The 21,317-nt window shown below is 40.7% G+C and overlaps 1 protein-coding gene across 1 annotated transcript in view; it reads right to left on the bottom strand.

The window, feature by feature from the left end:
- LOC112103668 (multiple epidermal growth factor-like domains protein 6) overlaps positions 1-21,317 on the bottom strand; it is a 262,481-nt gene that overhangs the window by 231,630 nt on the left and 9,534 nt on the right. The window contains exons 2-4 of the mRNA XM_026650034.1: positions 11,878-12,012; positions 11,113-11,222; positions 9,570-9,674 (exon numbers count right to left, since the gene is read on the bottom strand). Coding sequence (XP_026505819.1) covers positions 9,570-9,674; positions 11,113-11,222; positions 11,878-12,012 — 350 coding nt within the window. The remainder of the gene's footprint in view (positions 1-9,569; positions 9,675-11,112; positions 11,223-11,877; positions 12,013-21,317) is intronic.

The following is a 21,317-nucleotide window of genomic DNA, read 5'->3' as shown; positions in this document are numbered from 1 at the left end:
GGAACTGAGCACCTTCAAGTCTTTTAAAAATTCCAGACTTAGCCTGTATCTAGATTCTTATCTGGGTCCTATCATCATAATAGGACCCAAACCTCTCTGCCTCAGGTTTTCCAACTGTAACAAGGAGAGAAATAAATGTCATTTACCCCCCCGCAGGTTTTCTAAGGATGTTTGTGAAGCATTTTATAAGTGCAAAGTGTGTTATTTCACTTGATAATGACTAGAAGCTAAAATTCACCCACTGCCATGTGACAGCAGAATGTATAGGTCAGTTCAGCGCCAATAAAGTACCTTCCCTTCCCCGTGTCCTTGATCCTTACATAAGTTGAACTGCTGTCAATGGGAGTTTGATCTGCATAAGGAATATGGGATGGGGACCTTTGTCATCAGTGTATAGTACTTGCAGTCTGAGTAGCAGATCAGTACTACTCTTTCCTAGATTGTAAATGTGACTGGCTATGGGGGGAGGAGAGAGAATGCAGACATTTTTTATTTCCTTCTATCAAGTCTCAGACAAGCTTACAAAAATACCCACGCACGTCATGCACAGTTTGCACACCAACCTCAATTTCATCCCCCAAATTCAGACCTCCCTATCAAGTATTCTTAGCATGCTTCACACTCCCTGGCCAGCAATCATTTACATTCTTGCCCAATTCACAGTTTCACTTTGACCCTTCTAGAAGGTCATATGTAACACAGGCATCTCAACATTGCCATCTCACAGCAATTGCAGTTCAAACAGGAAATTATTTGTGATAAATGAAAGCTAAGCTAAGGTCACCAGGAGATGATAGAAGAGATGATACATTTTGTTCTATCAAAATAACCAGCCTTTACTTGAGTAACATAACGGTACTTAAAGTGGCTAGAGAAAGTTCAAAACAGTCTTCAAAATGGTAAGAAAGCCATTGTAAACCCTTCAAAAGTTGAAACAATTCTAGACACAAGAAATATTTAGGGAATTCTTAAATCTCTCCATCTCTGGGTCTCAATTAAGAGCCAATAATTGCCATAATTGACATGTCTAATGATCAATCTAATTTCATAAACAAGCTGTTTAAAACTGTTGACTAATATACACTGGCTAACATAGTATTATCAGCATGAGATATATATGTATCTGCAATGTATATTCCAAGAATTTAAGTATACATATTATTAAGCATTACAATAGCAGTTATATAGCCCAAATTGGCCTGTACCTTTGTTATAATCCTGTACACTTATACTAAGTACCCATAATACCTTGCATTAACTGAAGTAAGCCTTGGTGTGAGTAGATAGGAAAATCATATGTCCTGATGAGGACAATTTTCTCATGGCAACAGGTAAGGAGTTACCCACACAAACCTAGGAGGTGTCTTCATGCCCCTCAGTACCTAAAATACATGGGTTCAGGACAAGAGACAAAGGAGTACACCATAGCACCAAAAACAAGAGGTAAAAAGCGGATTGATTAAAGCCACTGCCAAGGAATGTAGGTAGTACCTTTTAGAGGTTAAAAAAAATAGGGTATAAAAAGATAGCTTTGGGGATATAACTTCAGAAGGACACCTGCATAAGGTGAACGTAACATAGTCTCCGAAGAGCAGTCCCATGCAGCTATCATATAGAATCCTTTTCCTGTACCATATTTAAAAACCTGTGACTTTGGTTATTTGGTCTAAAGTATATTTCACAATGAACCAAAGTGTAGTCAACCAATTGGCTATACAATTTATCAACAAAATTCAGTCTTACAGAAACAACTTGGTTTCTATGAAATCAGAAGCTAAGATATTGTTAGAAATTGGGTCTCTTAAATTACTGTTAATGATGGATAGCACTGGGCATTAAAGATCCATGTACAAAATGAGTATTGCACAAGCAGTGGCAGAGCAAACTGCCTTATACATCCCCACCAATGTGGCTCATGACATTAGACATCAGAGCAATCTCTAGGTTCATCCTTGACCTCTGATGGAAGTGAACATGCCAGCCCACATCAGCGGTGATTATGTGGTTTAAATGTTTATCATCATCATCATCCTTATTTTAAGAGGCAACTATTTTCCACTACCCAGAAGGGGATTTGGATTCTCCACTATAACAGTGTTATTACTACAACACAGTTCCAACAAGGTGCTCATCACAGTATCTTAGCATATTATCCGTATTAGATCAAGAGGGAACACAAGTCCTGCCTTTTTACACACAGTCAATGTTAACGATGGGCTAAATCCCTCGATCCAGACTTTGGAGAAATTGAGATTTGGATATGCACTTTATAGGTGAGGTCCATTTCTAATTCCTAACATAGCAGTGACTCTGTACATAGAAAAAATTGTCTCTTTAGAACAAGATCTTTTCACTGTCACTGTTGTTCTAGAATCTGTTTTATGTTTCACTATTTATTGCCTGCACAGCAGTTTTCTTGGTGGAAAAATAATCTAAAGTCCTGAGCATTTTACAGTTCTGACAAGACACATTTACATGGGAAATTAGGGCATTTTTTCTTGTAAAATAAATAAAGTTTGAGATGATAGTTTGAATACCAAGAGTCTTCCAGACATACTAATTTGAACATCATTATTGTGATGTTATTGTAATGAGCATTCTGGCTCATTACTGAGTTCCCTCTGTTTCCATGTTAGGATGTCCTTGAAGGAAAGGATTAAGCCACAGATGATTCTATTAGAGGGCAGGGACTCAGGTCAGCACATTGCTAACAGTGGCACTGTGTAATACAAGTGGTATGGACAGCCTCAAGCTACAGAGAATCCAGGCAGGAGCAGCTGAAGAAGATGCCCCATGACTGTAATGAGAGCAGGCCTAGGACAGGAGCAGTCCTCGAGACTCCTTAAGAGCTTTAAAGAAATGGAAGCTGGGAAAGTACGATCAGCCCTTGAGTGCCGCTGGTTTAAGGAGTACATCAGTTGGGGAACAGGTCCTCCCACCCCCAGTGAGGAGGGAACTAGAGATTAACCCAGCAAGAGGCACAGGAAACAAGGTTATGGGAGAAGCAACCAGGGAATACCTGACAGATTAATTAGGAAATCTTGTCACCCACAAGAGTGGAAGTCATAGAGAAGAATATAGGCTACCCACACAGCTAGGGAAGAAGGGAGATAATGCTGGACCTTGTACATACGCTCAGATGATCACTGGATAATGCTTAGTAACTTGGAGATGGAAACCACCCGGTGCCAGAAAGGAGGACTGGACAATCTTGATGGGACAATGCGTATACTAGGCCAGAGGAGCTCTGAACAAGGAGGATAGGCTTGAATCTTCGTATAGTTCCACACCCTATGGGCTAACTTAGGAATTACTGTGCATTTTCTAGCAATTCATACTCTGAAGTTTCAGCCACGGCTGAAGTTATGTGGGACTTGGGATCCCAAATCTGCAAAGAGATCACAAAGAACCCTGGCAGTGATTAGAACCTTCTCATATCGACGAGGAGGCATCTCCCCATTTTAAAAGATAAACTGCTCCCACAAACAAGTACATGAGCGTTACCTCATTCTGCAACTGGCAGTAAACCCAGGAAATCTACTGCTCCAATTTCTGAAGATGGCCCTATCTGTGACCGGAATGTAGGCACTTCAGGCATGTCATTTGCCATTTTAAAAAGGAACTCACAAGTGGTGCAAATTGCATCACCATTTTATATACATACTCTTACTACACTATAACGCTCTTTAGTACTGAATAGCAAAACTGCCTGTTCTCTCAGAGACAGGAATGAATGACACAAATTGTATCAAATAACTCTTTGTAGGAAGAAAGATTTACTAAAGAAAAAGGAAGAAAAATATTTTGTTGCAAAGCTTCCTGGAGAGAGAGATTATTTAGGGTTGTAAGAAAATTGACCAGATTTCATACCCTTCCAATCAAACATTTTTAAAATAAACCTTAATTTAAGCAGTTTTACTGTGTGAACTCTGGCCCCCCATCAACTAGACTAGAAAAAGTACTAACCCATTTTCATTGGCTGTAGGATCTCTAGATAGATTGGACAAGAGCATTCTGCTATATATTTGATTTCTTAGCAATATGCGACCAGTGTTATGAGACATGCAGGAACTATTCACCTAACTAATGGCTGCTCTACCTCAGAAGCATTAACTAACTTTAGCCACCCATAACAACGGACATAAGTAAAAAGCTTTACTTTGCCCTTGTGCCCACATCCCAGTTCTATTACCCTTTTCAGTAACAATACTTAGCTCTTATATAGTATACATAGATCTCAACGCACTTTATAAAGCAAGAATCATTATCCCCATTTTACAGATGGGGAAACTGAGATACAGAGAAGTGAAATGACTTGGTTAAGGTGATCTATCAGGCCAGTGACAGGCCAAGAGTATAACCCAGGTATCCTGACTAAAGTCCTAGCCAAACAGGTCACAGTGTCTCCGAAGTTTCAGGAATATTTCTCATTAGTGGAAATCTTCTATACCAGTAAACAGACAGTGTAAAATTTGTTAGACCCTTATCTACACTATAACCTCATGAGCTGGTAATACTACATTAATACACACCAGCTAGGATGTATTAATACAGACATCACTCCTGTCTTTTTAAGGGCTCTTAATCAGTGGGTGGATCAAGCTACAATACAGAGCTCCCTTCCCTGAAAATCCACCACAGTCAATCCCTGCCCACTTTGGGATGACTTCTGAAGAACTCTCTACCTTTTCAGAGAAGCTCAGTTTTCACAGATTAGGGTCCCCTTGCCAACGTTGCCATTTTGTATCACTATAATATGCAATGGCTTTTAAATAATGTTTACTGTATTTTAAACGGTGTGCAAAGGCAGGCAGGGGAAGATTCTTTACATAATCATTGACTATGACTTATGGTGCTGTGATGGAATCCTTAAGAGACTCTCAGAGTATAGCTACCCATCATTTTTGCATATTATACATACAAGTAAATGTATAGTGTGGAAGCAGAGAAAGAACTGACAGGAAGGGGATTGCAATGCATGACAGTTCTTTCTCTGCTTCCACAATAGTAAACCTCACTTTGCAGAATTTAGAGTGTTTTCAGTAGCTCCATCTCCTATTACCTAGTCTCAGTACAGAATTAAACAAGCTGAATGAAATTAAATTACACAGGTGTCCACTTCAGGTGACTAGCAGACCTTATGCAAGATTACCAGTAACAATTAGCGAATGACAATAAAACTTGCAGTGCAGAAGATGGCATTCATAGCATAGTGCTCTCATCATTTCTCTTTGTATTATAAGAAATGTCTCGTCCCCCTTACCCCCACTACACTTTGAAGGAAAAAGGGACTTCAGCTTTCACACAATATAAAAAAAAAAAATGCAGTTTGCAAGTTTTCATTGTAATAATAGACATATAAATTACAAGATAAATGGCAAGTGACAGTGAGAGAGACAGCTCAATCTGTTACTGAATCCTTGGAATGGTTATATGAAGAGCCTGGGCATTTCAGGCATAGTTTTTTCTTTTTTTAAGTTTTTACTGCTGCTAGTGTTGGTAAATTAGCAAAACTATCTAGTGAAACATACAAATGTGCAGTTAACATATTTCTACTGACAATTCCACAAGCTTCTTGTTATGTGAATCATAACCATATGGCCTTAGCATAGAAATGGCCTCATGTTACAGGCTGACAACACAGTTTAACATCTCTAAAAGAGTTGTTAGACTTTATCATGCCAATTGCAAAGGATGATCTCCATGTTATAGATTGTTATGATACCCAAGGCTATCATAAGTCAGCTCACTGACCTGTTACAAACCTTCTGTAGGACAGATTGATGCAGCACATATCTAATAGCTTGATTTTCAAAGAGGCTGAGTGCCTCTAGTTCCCAATAAACTTAATGGTATTTGTGGAAGCTCAGCAACTCTTGGGGCAAGGAGAACAAACAGGCAAGGTGGCCATGTGTAGAGTAGAAAGTTTGGAAAATGTATATTGCAAATTCATTCTACAGAGGAACCAAACTGGAGCCATCTCCCCACTCTGAGATATTTCTTCCCTCTATGGACCACTGACCCAGCTGGGGGGTACTAGCAGCTCTACTTAGATGGATGCTTAGACACACCTGCTACTCTTCAATGCTAGGAGCCTAGAGCAGACTGGCAAGAAGATGGGAAGAGCGAGATATGAACAAAGCTAATTAAATGTATGCTTTATGTTTCAGCGTAGATTACCCCAACTTCTGCAGGAAGCCAGCTTGAACTGGAGAGTGACAGTGGTGCAAGGTGCCTGCTACACCTCATTTGTTGGGGACTGAAACCAGATCTGTGAAGCCCCAGAAGTGAGAGGCAATGGTTTCATGGAGATCATAGCTAGAGGACACACCAGTGTGTGCAGCTTTCACTAGCAGTGCTCTACGCAGCCCAGCTGCAATTTAAAGCTTCCCTCCCCCACCAGAACCCACTTTGGGGCACAATAGCCTCTGTTGAGGCACAAAGTGCAGCTCCCTGTGCCAGTCGGGTAAATCGATTCCAAAATCCACAATCTAAGTAAGGCCTTGATTGCAATGGCTCCGCCACGGTATTGCTTTGTGCTATTAATACTTTATGGTGTGGATGTTCTAACCCACCAACGGTGCTTTGACTGTAACTCAGCTCCTCCCAATGCACCTCAAGAACCCTGAAAACCCTAAGATATGGCGGGTACATTTCAAAGAAAGCCAAAGGATTAGGAATGAAAACAGTTTATTCTGGATACAGGCTGCATGTGGAACGGGGAACTGGGTTTAATGGCCATTTAAAAAAAAAAAAACAGAATATATTGCCATTAAATAATGCATTCACATTAAATTCAAACTACTTTAAAGAGGCAATATATCTAACTTCATTTTGCCTGTAAATATGGTACAAATCTCACAAGCATACTGATTGGGGGCCCCTGCAGCGTTTAAGCAGAACTTGCACTCTTAATTACCTTGCTTCCGTTGGTCAGATGAATTGACCTTAGAGTTCTTTTTGAATGGAGGTTTTTCTCGTATTTAATTATAAATCTACTCCTGCCAGACTGCAGATAGCAGCTACTGTATAACACTGGAAATGACTACCGAAATTCCACTCAAACTCTCACAAATCAGTAGAAAGTAAACCCCCAATATAAAGCTCCACCTAACTGTGAAGAGTTGAAATTGCAGGATAACTTGCACTGTTTTTACAATGTCTCCAGTCACCACTCCAGCCCGCTCCCTGTGAACTAATGAGTGCAAAATCTCATTTTAGTCCCAGGATCCGACACACTTCTCTCTCCACACATCGTACGTACATGATTTGTCTGTCTGGAATGCCATAGGCCTCGTCTGCTCTAGGGAATGTCTTAACTTTAGGTATTTCAAGGTAATCAGTGCATTTAGAACTAGTTTTGTATTCCATTTCAATTTTTCTAACAGAGACATATGAGCTGAAGCTATTTTGATTTTGCTGAAACTGTATACTGCAGATCCAAAGGAAAGGTTACTTTGGGCCCTTCTCAGATATGCTGAGCTATATTCTGTTCAGTTATACCAGTGTTCCACTGGTATCAGTGCGCTATTGCTGCAGATTTACACTGGTGTCATTTAGGCCATGTCTACCTTAAGGAAATTTGCACCAGTGTAGCTACATCAACGTAGTTCAAAAGCCACAGTTAGCATAAGCCCTGCTTTGGTCAGTGCAGCACATATATATTTGTGATTTGCACAAGTGTAAAAACATAATCATAGAAACACCCATACAAATATCCTTAATCTAGACTGGGCCTGAGATCACAGTTTGGCCCACAATATTCTGAAGCTTTGCTACCAGCAGAAGTTCCATTCATTTTATTTATTGAAGTGCTCCATTTTTTCATGTTTACACATTAAAAATGTCATCTGTGACTAGATTCTATAACAGGGCTTTAGTGAAATAAATACTTTCTGTTTCTTCATTTGCTGAATGTTTGCATTTCTCCATCAGGTGATGTAGCCTGCTGTAAACCAGATTGCCTCATTACCTTCACTCAGGAGCGGCTGCTATTCCTCATCTGGAGTGAAGCCACACCACTGCAGTGTGCCCATAAAAGGTCAAATCACAGAGAGACCCATATGAGCCCAAGTGGAGGTCAGAGTCTGATAGCTTATAGAACAAGAATGACACAAGCCATACATTGAATTTGGAATTCAGCTTTTGAGCACATTGCATTTAAATTAAGGCCTGTAATCAAGATGGAGTATGGCAGAGACATTAAAATTCTCCCTCACTTACAGCTACAAAGCATTAGATGTAAATGAGGGGAGAATATAGTTGAATGAGAATAACTGTACCCTGATGGCCCAAAATATTATAGCAATAATGTGACATTGCAAGTGTTATTTTAAATAAAATATTTGATGACAGGGTAGGTCATATCTCTGAACAATAAAGAGAGAAATTGATAGAGTAGGTCTTTTATGCATGCATAGAGATCATGAAGTGAGATTAGTCTAGCTTCTATGTGGCTTCTACTCAGATAGTTTAGATTTGCATCAGTGTATCAAGGTGAAGAATTTGGCTCAGCATTTGCAACCTATCAAAGTCTGTCAGTGTAAAAGTGCCATCAAATCTCATTACCCTTCACATGGCTAGAAAGAGAAAATTTGAAGATCTAAAATTTCAAATAAAGTTTTATTTGCACAGACTACAATGTAATTAAATCCTTAAGGATTGAAATATAGTGGAAAACATTGTTTTTCCCGCATTTATACAACTCTTTGTCTTACGAGACTGACTCTTCTGAAAGGCTGACTTAAAAAAAACAAAAATACCTATTAAACTGGAGCAGTTAGTGCCAATATATATAGTTTGCATACATATTTGCAATACACACTTTTGCATAGTGCACACTAGAGCAGAACCTCACCAATTCCTGGTAGACCAGTTGCACATTACCAAATATTGTGAAGGAGCAAATAAGAGGGAAAATATCACAATACAAGGGTCAGTGATACCATAGTCACAAAAGGTACACTGTCTTTAATACTGAACTGCAGATACCAAAATAATTTCACAAACACTAGGAAATGTTCTGCAGCATATTTTGTAAAGCCAGTCTTCCTAATATGAGACATATCACTACAGCAGCCCATCATTAAAGATCTGTGGCCCAGTACCTACATTCCTTGCATTCACCAAACTCCTGTTGACTCACTTGAGAGTTTTGGGTGCCCACTATTTGAAAGGGTAAGGCCATAGCTGAAAGATGGAGTGAGAATGCTAGGCTGCTTCTGAAAACGATCCAATTTACCAAGTGAGCAGTAGACAGAAGTTCTACTGTATTCTTAGCGCTGAGATTTTCACTAGTATTACATTGTGCAGCATCACAGCCTCACTACAAATTGGGCCAATGGTGGGTTTGTGTTTGTTTATTTATTTTATTAGATAAACTTAACAAAAAGGAAGCAAGTGCTGAGAATAGGTGCAGCCACTGCATAGCCATTTAAAAAGCAGCAGAAGTAACCTCAAGATAAAGTGCATGTCAACAAAATATTAGTTGAGCTCATTTTATCTGAAAGCATCCTCAAAACAATATAGACTATTATAGATACACTGCAAGCAATATAAGCTTGACTCACCATACTGGCAGCGCAGACCCTGAAATCCTGCTGGACATTGGCACATTAGGGATCCTCCTTCAGAGCATTTCCCTCCATTGAAGCAAGTGCCTACAGAGCACAACACTAGAAAAAAAAACAAAGAAGAATCTTCATTGTACAACTCTTCAGAAAGAACTAATACCTCAGAGTGTCATATTCTGGTTGTAACAGAAGCCTCCCAAACTGATGTGAACCAGAGGTTTGGTTTTCACTGAACAAGTTAAATTAGAGTTTGCCTTGTTCTTAGGGGCTTAGGCAAAAAGAATCTTCCTTCCAATTATCATACAGATATGATGTCCCAGTCCAGGATAATAAAATATAATGTAATGTAATAATGGCTTTGGGATAGTTTAATGGGAATGGTGTGGTTTGACTTTAAGATGTTTAAGGGTGGAAAGCACAGTCTGGCAAGATTAAGAATGCTACCAGATTCCACAGGGAGAATGATGGAAGGGTGGATGAATTGCTGTGGTATAATGCAGAGATGATTGAAACTCACATCTCAATAGATTATGTAACAGCTACAATGAGACAATTTCCTCCCCCTGTCCCCCAAATGCACAATACAGAACCAGCTGAATCAAAACAGTCTCCTTGTGCCTGAATGTATTGAATATAAAGGTTAGTTCAGCTACTCCGGTGCCTTAAAGAATTCACAGAGAGTCTGCATTATTTTTCCAAGAAAAGGATTTTACATTTCCACAGAAGTTCAATTTGATAAATTCCTTTTATGCTTCAGATTTGGTTACAGATTTTAAATGCATCTTTGACAGCATTTACAGAGAAGCAAACAAAACAGAATCAATAGCATGAAGCAGAAAGGGGCAACCCCTCAAGAAAAATGACCACAAAAGCAAGGACTCTGCATACAACCCTAAAACATTTTATTTTGTTTAGTCTCTCTCATACAAAGCATAGGCCAAAATGCTGTACAGGGGAAAAAATAGCCGAAGTAGAGAGAAGTTCAGAGGTACAGTAAATGAAATGGAGAATCTGAGGTAAAGAGATACAGGAAACCTGTAGATGGTAAGAGCTGTAGTAGAGAAGTTTCTAGACCTAACAATGGTCATACCCATTGTGGAGGGACAGACTGATACCAGTGCTACATGAGTGCAAGGTGCAGAGCAAGAGAGATGGGGCCAAATTTAGTGTTGGTTTAGGCAGCCACAACTCTATTATTTCAAAAAGAACCTACATTTGCTTATATCAGCACTAAACTGGACATCAAGTCTATGGAAGGCCAGGAGAGATTCTGGCACACCAATAAATTATGAATGTCGAGCTTCTAATGATAGTCCTTGCAAAGTATTTCTCAGCCATCTTAAAGATACCTGGTGCTACTATGCTTTTTAAAAAAGTCTATGATAAGAGACCATTCACCTTTATGGGAATCCTAAACGTATCTAAAAAGCAATAGAGGCCATCTTTTCACAACACATAGTCAACAAGTAAATAAGACCAGATGGAGAAATGTATTCTATCTTTTGCCTCACAACGTTGGATGGATCCTGTAACAACTTACAGTGCAAGCAGCCAGGTTCGTCATCTTCTTGGGTCCATCCTGGACAACATTTATAGACAGTTTGATGCTCTATGATGTAGACTTGTTTGTAGACTGTGTAATACCCCGTCCTATAAAATAAGAGTCAATGGAAGAGAATTATCCCAACTTCCTTCTGTGCAGCTTATTCAAAACACAGCAGTAAGGTACACAGGATTTAATATATCACACACATTATATCTGTAACATAGACTCATTTCAGACATAATCAATGGTTCTTGTACCTGAGAAAGTAAAGTGAAACATGTCCCACTGTCAAAAACTGGTTTAGCACTTAAACAAATTCTGGTTCTAGGTGCTTAGCCAGTGACTTCCACCAGTTCAGTGGTTTGACTCTTTAAAACTTGGTAGCAAATGTGTAATTTTTTTTTGTATTTTAAATAGATTATAGATACAGATTATAGATTTAATAGATTATAATGTTTAGGCCTTAATATAAACCTATTCAAATAAAAAAAAAAAAAAAACAATTTAAAAAAATAAATTTTACCCACCACGATAAATGCTAATGTGCATAAACATATGCCTCTGATAGAAATACAAACTGACTGCAAAATCCCAACAGCACATACCGATATATCCATAACAACTTTTTTGTGGGGAGGGCTAAAGGTATTGTAATACATTTCTCAGTACATATTTCTTGGGCAAAGTATGAAGCATTCCTATCATTTGCCTTACCAGAAAACAGGTAATAAAATAACTTAGTTAGCAATCATGCATTACCTTCTCTCATAGGCCATACACCACCTATGTCCTGTGCAGCCTTGTTTCCACATCTTGACAACTTGGGTAAAAGCCTGAACACACGGCTGCCGCTGTCCCACTATTGCCAGCTCTTGTTCCAGACATACATTTGGCCTTTGGGGGAAAGGAGGAATAGAGAAAAGGAATATAAATATAATAATCTGTATAATACACTAGGAAAGTCATGTCAAGAGAACTACACAAATGGCTGATTTATCCTCTCTACACTGCTCCATTTCTGATTTCATGCTACTTTGTTATTCAAAATTATTTGAGCGATATTGGGAAGGGCTGCTGGGAGCACCCAGCTGAACCAGGAGCCAGTACTCCGAGGTCTCCTTCAGCTCACCAGGCTTGAAGGGCTGTGAGGGTGAGCAAGCAGGGTCCTGTCAGAGCCTTGCCTGTGTTCTGTTGGACCGTCATTTAAAATAAAAATACTTCCATTGTCTCAGTGAAACTTTCTGAATTCAATGAATCTGCATTTTCTGACCAAAAAAGTTTCACTAAAGAATTTCTGACAAGTTCTAGTTAGAACAGACTCACACTATGTGGATCGAACAAGAGAGAGACATAACACACACTGATCAGTAGATTATACACATTGCGAGATAAGCCCTGCACCAAAGAATTTACCATCAGAGCATACGGTGTGAAATCCTGGTCCCAGAGAAGTCAATGGGGTTTTGTCATTGACAAAAAGGAGGTCAAAATTTCACCCATGGTGTCAAAATGTTGATGTCTTTTTATGCTCAGTAGTGCTGCAAATGAAGGCCCTGATCCTATAAAGGTTGGTGCACATGCTTAACTTTACATACTTTGAGTTCAATGACACTAGTCCTGTGAGTAAATTTAAAGCCATGGTTAATTCTTTACAGGGCCCAAAAGCTTAATCCTGCTTTCACTAAAATCAATGGCAAAATTCCCACTGATTTAAGTAGGAGAACATCACCTTGCAGGCAAAATGAGAAATGCAACAATTTTTAAAAGTAACTATAAACATGAAAATCATTTTCACATAGCTACTAATCTCAGGTTTCTTGATGTCACTTCTGTATGAAATGACAAGGAAATTCTGCTAAATATTGCAAATTTATGGCCAAAGCAATCATTGATTATTTTACTGTAGAAGCAATCTAAACAATAATCTCCATTAGATATATGTCACAATTATTCATTATTTCTCCTAGTACTAGGTAATTCTTCTATTTCAGGACATTCACTAATTTCTCATAGAAGGCAAGAAAGATTTGCATTTGCACTATGAGTTCTCCCTCTGTTTAGTAGATTTAAAATGTACATAAAACATTCATTAGCACTTGTAATTTATACCTTGGGACTTCAAAAAAGTTTCATTCAGTTTACGAATGAAATGTTTCATTGCAATTATAGTCCGAGTGTAAGGATCAGATGATACAATGGGTTCGGTTTCTGGTATTTCCCTCTTCTGGGGTCCAGAGTACAGATTTTGACTCACAGCAGGATCAAACATGAAGATGTAGGGGCAGTTCCTCAGCTAGTGTAAACTGTCATAGCTCCATTGAAGACCTGCCCTGTATTTGCTATCTTACCTTAGCCCCCATCTATGAGGGAGGGAAACCCCACACCCACACCCCATGCAATTTGGTATGACTAGTAATTGTTACTTAAGAGACAGAGGACTGAAGATGTCAAGTTCTAGAGCTCAACAGCAATTGCCTGCATCATTTTCTTGTCAGTATTTCAGCTTAAGGGACCTTCCCAAGGCCACGCAGCAATTCAGTGGCAGCGTCAGGAGCAGAACCCTGGTGTACTAATCCCCATTACTCTAATCTAACCATTAGCCAGCGCTGCCTTTGCTTATTTTCTCTGTGTTTGAAGATGCACACCTTTTAGCTCCATTCTCCCATTGCTGAAGTTAAAATTTTCCATGCATATCTCCCTTTATGAGTTGCTTAAAGCTTTCCAGATGCAGGTACATTGCATTCCTAGCGATAAAGAAAGGAAGCCAAAAATTGTTATAATTAGTTATGGACTCTATTTTGCCAGTCCTTATGCCCTTTTGTCCTCCATGTTCCCATGACTAATCCCATTGACTTCAATAGTACTACTACTATGAATAAATATTACTCACATGGAGAAAAGCAATGCAGCATCAGGTCATCTGTTTATTAAGACTTATGCAGAGGAAGAACAAAAACCCACATCATCTGCTTGCTCTATGTGCCCTGAACACCATTTAAAATGCAAATTTGACTCTCCCCATCCCATTCTTCCCCCCCCCACACACACACACACACATCAAACCGTAGCAATTCCATCCCATGTAATCCTCAACCAGCAAGACAGGCAAATGAACACTCCCTCTCCAACAATTAACCACATTCACATTCTCCTCCTTATTCCTCCACCTCTTCAAATGGTGCGGAAAGCCAGGCATAGCACTCTAGTTTATCCTTGCTACATTACATACAAACCTAGAGAAGTTCCACTACCCAGGATATAATTATTTTAAATATATTATAAGTATGGTTCTCCAAGGCCAGCTCCTCTCTCACTGTGACTAAATCATCTATCAAAGCAACAAGTGGGTTCAAGGGCATGTTTACAAAAGGAGAGCTCTATACACTTTTTATTCTCTTATTCTACACACAATCTGATGCTATTTGTTAATGGGCTTTTAAATGTTAAACAAGCAAACAGTATAAAGTTTATATTATGCTTTACGATTTTATTGATACAGCAATCCTCAAAAGCTTTTTTTCCTCTTAATATGCTTTTCTTTGTCAGCCAAAACCAACACAAGGTTCTTAGCCTGTCAGTCTAACTTAAGCAAACCAGAAAGCTCATTTTTAATATTTACATTATGAGACTGCCCTTTAAACAGAGACACCCCACACATTCCTAACTCCTGGGTTTATGGTCTAATGAACAGATAATTAGATGTACTAGAAGAGATAGCTGCCATAGTTAATCATACAGACTGTTGTTCCTATGAGTCACTGCTTACTATAGAAGAGAAAACTTCATCCATAGCAGAGGCAGAGTTAAGTCCCATAGTTTTATTTCTAGTAAGGAACATGTAGCATAGAACTGTGTGGACAATTCTAATGATTTTCTCTCATAGTATTTGGAGTTTTTCTAAAAGCCCCCAAACCCAAAGTCATGTAATTGAGTGAGAATCTCACCTTTCCATTTAAAAATAAGTTTGCAGAGAAAAGTTTTGGGGGGAAAAGACCATGAAAAGCTCAGAAGACAAATTATGCATTATAATCTCATATTTTTGGAGGGGCTGGCTCAGGATTTCTGAAGCCCAAGGGTTTGAACACTGCAAATAAAGGAATTCCTTTTCCAGTTTCTCATAAGCAACCAATAGTAAATCAATTCTTATTTCTGAATAAAATGAATCACAGTTTATTGGCAGGTTCTAGCTAGCAGAACTCACACTGGTATTACAAGCTGGCCCCAAAACAAGGGAAGAAGGGAGACTCTTCCCCTCCCCCCCCCCCCACACCTCCCATTACTGAAGTTTTTACTCAGTCTTTACCCAAGTTAAACTCCTATTTGTCTAAAGACGGATTATAACCTAGAGTGCCAGATCACTCCCTTACCCATGGAAAAGCCCACAGGAGGAAGTGCAGTGGGGATGACCACTCTGGATCACTTTACAAAGGGCAGGTTTCTCCTCCTGCAGCCCAGAGACCTGAGTGATGCACCAGAAGCACAGAGAGAGACATCTCTGCAAGCTTCCTGTGCCTCCCTACAGCTCTTGTTATTAGCAGTTTCAGCTGCAATAGAGCTACACTTCTAAGCCTCCCTACTATACTGTTCCCATCCCTGGAGCTTCACCTCAAGGGAAGTTCCACGAAGACATGAATGCAGCCTTTCCGATGCTTGTAGGTGGGGGCAGCAGCAGTGGCTTAGTGTGTGAGGAGAGGGGAGGAAGGATAGCACATGTCTCCCAGCCCACTATATTTTAGTCCCACACCTATACTTGGATCCTTCTGAAAGTTTTGGGACCACAGTGTTAAGGGAGTTTGCCCTCTTGACACACACAGATGGCAGGGCCATTGAAGAACAGACACGGAGGGGGTTATAACCCCTAAGTCATCACTCTCATTAACTATTGGGATTTTTTGCCTAACAAAGAACTCTGCCCTCAATTCCCCTGAATGTACGTGTAACTGAGCAGAATCTGACCCTCCATAGAAGCTTCAGGAGCTTGCCTATACAAAGCAATGCTACTATAGTTCTTTATGCTGCATAAGGGCCCAAACTGTGATTGCAAGCACCATTGTAAGAACCATAGCGCACATCCCATAGCAGAGACCAGTCACAAATGCAGAGCATCCACTCACAGAAGCATAGGAATTGCTACCTCCAATCACTCCAGAAACACACTTTGCTCCAAAGGGGACAAGGCTGGGTGAGGAACTGGCAGGGCTACACGCTTATCTCCCTGAGAATATAGGGGCCTGTGTTAAAAAGTGGAGGGAGGAAGGTGTCAGTTGCACCATCCCAAAAGGTACATCATTCCTCCCTGAGATGAAGCTCTGCACTGTACTTGTATGGCCCTTGAAATTCCCATAGAAATAAATCTCAGTATTATTTCTACAAGCAGTTTTTCAAAATAGAATCTAGCCGGTAGGTTTAATGGCAGTGAGACAGGAGACACACACATCAAGAGGTCTCTAAAGGCATCTATCAACAGTGCAAATGTTAGATCAAAGCATTAATGAATATGAACTAAGGATGATTTGGCTGTCTATTTTTGGATCTTTCTGCAGGAATTAGATAAATTACACCAACTTCTCAATTCAACAAGAGAGCTGTTAATGTGATACAAACTCTCCTCTTACTGGGGATGTTAACTGAAGAATCTGTAGCCTGAATACTATTGATCTCTCTGTGAAACAGTCAGTCAATAAACTAACTCTGTCATAAGAATAGAGTTACAAAGATGTAGAAGAGTTTAATCTGGAATACTGCTTTTCTTCAAAAACAATAAACATGGTTAATAGTCCCTCCCATTAAACAAAGATATCCAGAGTCAATTATGATCTTATGTCAAAATTAAAAGAAAGAGAAAGAGCCTGAATGACTTTCCACATTTATTTTGAAAAGGTAAAACAAGAACTAAATCTTGATTAATCTGAAACTCTTCACCAGTGTATCTGTGGTCCAAATCTTAACTGACTCCAATGAAGTCAATAGGACTAAATTCTGGTCTAAATTACATCAGTCTCAAGTGACTCCATTGAAGTCAATGGAGTTGCTTTAGACTGGTATAATTTAGCCCAAAATTTAGTCTTATGTTGTGTGACAAAGTTCCTCCTCTATCTTGGTGGGTTCTGCGCTTATTGGCAGATTTTCTTGCCTCAGAGATTCACCATGTGGGTTGGGGAACAGCTCAGAGACCTTCCCCTCTGGAAGAATCCACAGTCCAGGTCAATTGGGAGGTTTGGGGGGAACCTGGGCCCACCCTCTACTCTGGGTTCCAGCCCAGGGCCCTGTGGACTGCTGCTGTCTATAGTGCCTCCTGTAACAGCTGCATGACAGCTACAACTCCCTGGGCTACTTCCCCATGGCCTCCTCCAAACACCTTCCTTATTCTCACCACAGGACCTTCCTCCTGGTGTCTGATAACGCTTGTGCTCCTTAGTCCTCCAGCAGCACACCCTCTCACTCTCAGCTCCTTGCGCCTCTTGCTCCCAGCTCCTCACACTCGCACCACAAACTGAAGTGAGCTCCTTTTTAAAACCCAGGTGCCCTGATTAGCCTGCCTTAATTGATTCTAGCAGCTTCTTCTTAATTGGCTCCAGGTGTCCTAATTAGCCTGCCTGCCTTAACTGGTTCTAGCAGGTTCCTGATTACTCTAGTGCAGCCCCTGCTCTGGTCACTCAGGGAATAGAAAACTACACATCCAGTGGCCAGTATATTTGCCCTCTACCAGACTCCTGTACCCCACTGGTCTGGGTCTGTCACAGTTGTTATAATGGCTTTCGTTAGAAACTTCACTTTACGGAAGTCTGTAAGTTCCTCACAACCCCGCTGTACAAGCCGAAAAATCTTGACACAATGGTCTCTTACATATCTTCTTGCCAGAGAGTGCTTGTAACAATAGAAAAAAGTGTCCTGAGCCTAGAAGTGTTGTGTCCACGAAAATCATCACATAAAGTATGTTGGGTTTTTTTTTTTAATTTGTGTAAGTTTTTCCCCTTTCCAAGAAGAAGGGGGAAAACATTAAATTTTGATCTAAAATAACAACCTATTAAACAAGTCATGCGATCAATAGCCTCAAGAACCTTAACGTGTTGTTATATCCACAGTCCAACACAGATATGTTGGAGTCCAACAATGTGTTGAGGTGACATGTAGCATTTCTTCCTTTCTAACAGCTACCAAAACCATTGGCCTCCACATCCTACTGTGAACTAATTTAAGCACCACACTTCTCTTCTAAAGTTCCTCAGCTATACTGGGGACCTTAAGGAGCTGAAGGGCGTACTATCCTCTCTACCTTGGCCTCTCTACTGAGCCTGCTATTGGTGCTAGCTATGAATCTTAGGGCCCAATCCTAACCTTTTCTTCCTCCATTCATCGCACTTAGGAAGGAGGGTCCACACACACAATATCAAGGAAACTATCACATTTAATAAAAGTAAATATAAGAAACGTCATTAAAATATTTTACAACGAAATGTCAACCAATAATATTTAAAATAACAGGATTGATCCTGCAAATACCAGCAAATATTAATGTCTCTACACCTGTCTTCTTTCCCTTGCTTGGATGGGGGGAAATTGTTCTTGGACACCAGTGACTTCTGCATGGAGTTTGTGGGGTGGGTACTTGGTGGGGTTCAGGGACTCCCACAGGTTCATCATTTCCCTCCTTGATGATCAAGAGGGTCCCCATGCAAGGGGTTTCAGGTGCCGGTGGAGATGTGGTGCTGGGAGTCCTGCAGTCTCCATGTCTTCCTCCCAATGGCTCTGGGGAGTGGCAGATGTCTAGAAAGAGGGTCCTCTGGGTCAGCAGCAGCCTGGGCAACAGCTAGTGGAGGCAGCCCATGGACAGTTGCAGTGGCCAAACCCCAGACTTGTTTGGCCACTCATTCTATCAACGTCTCCATTAGGGAATGCTCCCATTCCCTATGGTGAGCCTCCTGCTCCACAACCTAGCTCAAAGTCTCCTCCTGCTGAAGAGCTTTGTCTTCCTCTGCTCTGAGGAACTGCTCCTAATTCTTCCTTCCATCTCCATGAGCAGCTCTTCCAGGGTCCTTCTCCATCAGCCTCTGCTATATTGAGGTGCTGCTACTGCCCTCCTGGTGGAACAGATTCCCTTTCTGGAGGCAAAGATCCTGATAATTCAAAGACAAGAGTGGGCTTCTTCCAAAGGGGAAAAATATATAAGACAAGAAATGCCCTATATAACATTGTTTTGCTGTAGAAGGCCAAAATGTTGATACTTTTGAGCATTCCAGGAATGCAACTGTTACTATCCTTAGTTCTCAGACAACTTGGCAGCCCATGAGGAAGGAAGAGGCTACCAACGATAAAAAAAAAGAAGTGTACAGTAATTCCTCATGTAACGTCATCCCGGTTAATGTTGTTTCATTGTTACGTTGCTGATCAATTAGAGAACATGCTCATTTAAAGTTGAGCAATGCTCCCTTATAACGTTGTTTGGCAGCCTCCTGCTTTGTCCACTGCTTGCAGGAAAAGCAGCCCGATGGAGCTAGCTGGTGGGGGCTTGGAACCAGGGTGAGCCGGCAGCCCTCGTATCAGCTCCCCTAAGTTCCCTGTGCGGCAGCCACCCAGCAAGCTATCAATTGCTAGGCAGTTCAGGTGTCCCTCCTGCCACTGCCATATGCTGCTCCTGCCTCTGCCTTGGAGCTGCTCCCAACATATATAATGTCTTTTGTCTGGAGAAAAGAAATTTCCCTGCAACTTAATGTAAATAGGGGGAATTAATTCTTATGGGGAAATTGGATTCTCTTAACATCATTTCGCTTAAAGTGGCATTTTTCAGAAACATAACTACAACGTGAGGAGTTACTGTACAAATGTTCATACTGTCTCAAGTTGCAAAGGGTTGGCAGTTCCTTATAGTGCCTATGTTATCAGTTTGCAATTTCCAGCACTTCAAATGCCCTGGAGGGTGAGGTGTCCATAGTAACTTACCAGCCGCAGGTTCCAGTTCCTCTCATGGCTTAGGGTCTTCCTCAGGTTTGCTTGGGGGGCGGGTTCTTTAACCAGCTCTTCCGGGAACAAGCGAATGGCATCATTCGTGGGCCCTGATGCCATTTCACCCTGGCCCTCATTGGCATCCGGTCAGACAATGAGGCTTGCAGGGTTGAGAAAGGGGTTGCGAGCCCTTGAGGGCACCCAGTCCAGATTGTTGTAGAAGGGGCACATATCATGAGCCCTCCTCCAGCCTCCGTGAAATTTCCCAGTGCAAGTGAATGTTCCTGATGCTCTATGAAAAGTCATGGAAGATGGTATATTCTGACCACACATTGATCAGCTCCCAGTCAGGGTTGACAGGCCAAGCGGCTGCACTAGTGGCAGAATCCATGCTCACCTGCACTGATCAAAAATGCAGTGGAAAGCAGTTCTGATGGAATACCATTGAAAATAGAGGGACAGGGACCTTATACATCAGGTAAGGGGCTGGAAGAAAAAGGTTCAGTGTATTGTGGAAATTGGGGTGGAAGACTATTGACACTCAAGGCCTGGTACCCACCCCTTGTCCCTGTCCACACTGCAAACTGGCATGGGTACAGGGCTGTGCCACAGCCTGAGGTGTGTACTTACCCATATCCCTCAGGTGTGCCATCTTACTTGCCCCTCTGCTCACTTTCAGACACATGCTTCTGGGGTTTAGATACGAACAGCGAGTTACGGCACAACCATGCACATGGACAGTCACTAGTGTATACATCCCCGATAGAAGGGGGTGGGGGGGAAACCACCCACAATGCTACTTTGCAAAAAGACATCAACAGATACAAAGACAACTCAAATCTGTAGGCTCAATTTCTGAAATATACCTTGTTTATGATTTAGTGTATGTGCCTCATCTATTTGTCCAGGAAACCTAGAAAATAAGCATTTCACATACAGACACTCAAACAATTCATGCAAATGAACAACCAAATATAATCTTCAAGTGGATATGGAAGAGTGTGTTTTCATAACAAGAACAAAGACATTTCCTAGAGGAGAGTCTTCTGGATGACAACACACACACACAGAAACTTAACATCAGCTTTATAGCAACATCACTACCATCACATTTTCAGTGTAATTCATTTCTCTATGAATTTCACAGAATTTTAAAATTAGAAAATCCAATGGGACTATTCCATGATCTGTCTTGAAACGACGCACCCTGAGGTGCTATTAGATAGATATGCTATATTTCATAAAGTCTGAAACAA

The sequence above is a fragment of the Terrapene carolina genome, unplaced genomic scaffold (assembly GCF_002925995.2).
Source record: "Terrapene carolina triunguis isolate 2854851 unplaced genomic scaffold, T_m_triunguis-2.0 Scaffold88, whole genome shotgun sequence".
Lineage (NCBI taxonomy): Eukaryota > Metazoa > Chordata > Testudines > Emydidae > Terrapene > Terrapene triunguis.
This window is presented reverse-complemented; position numbering and strand designations above follow the sequence as displayed.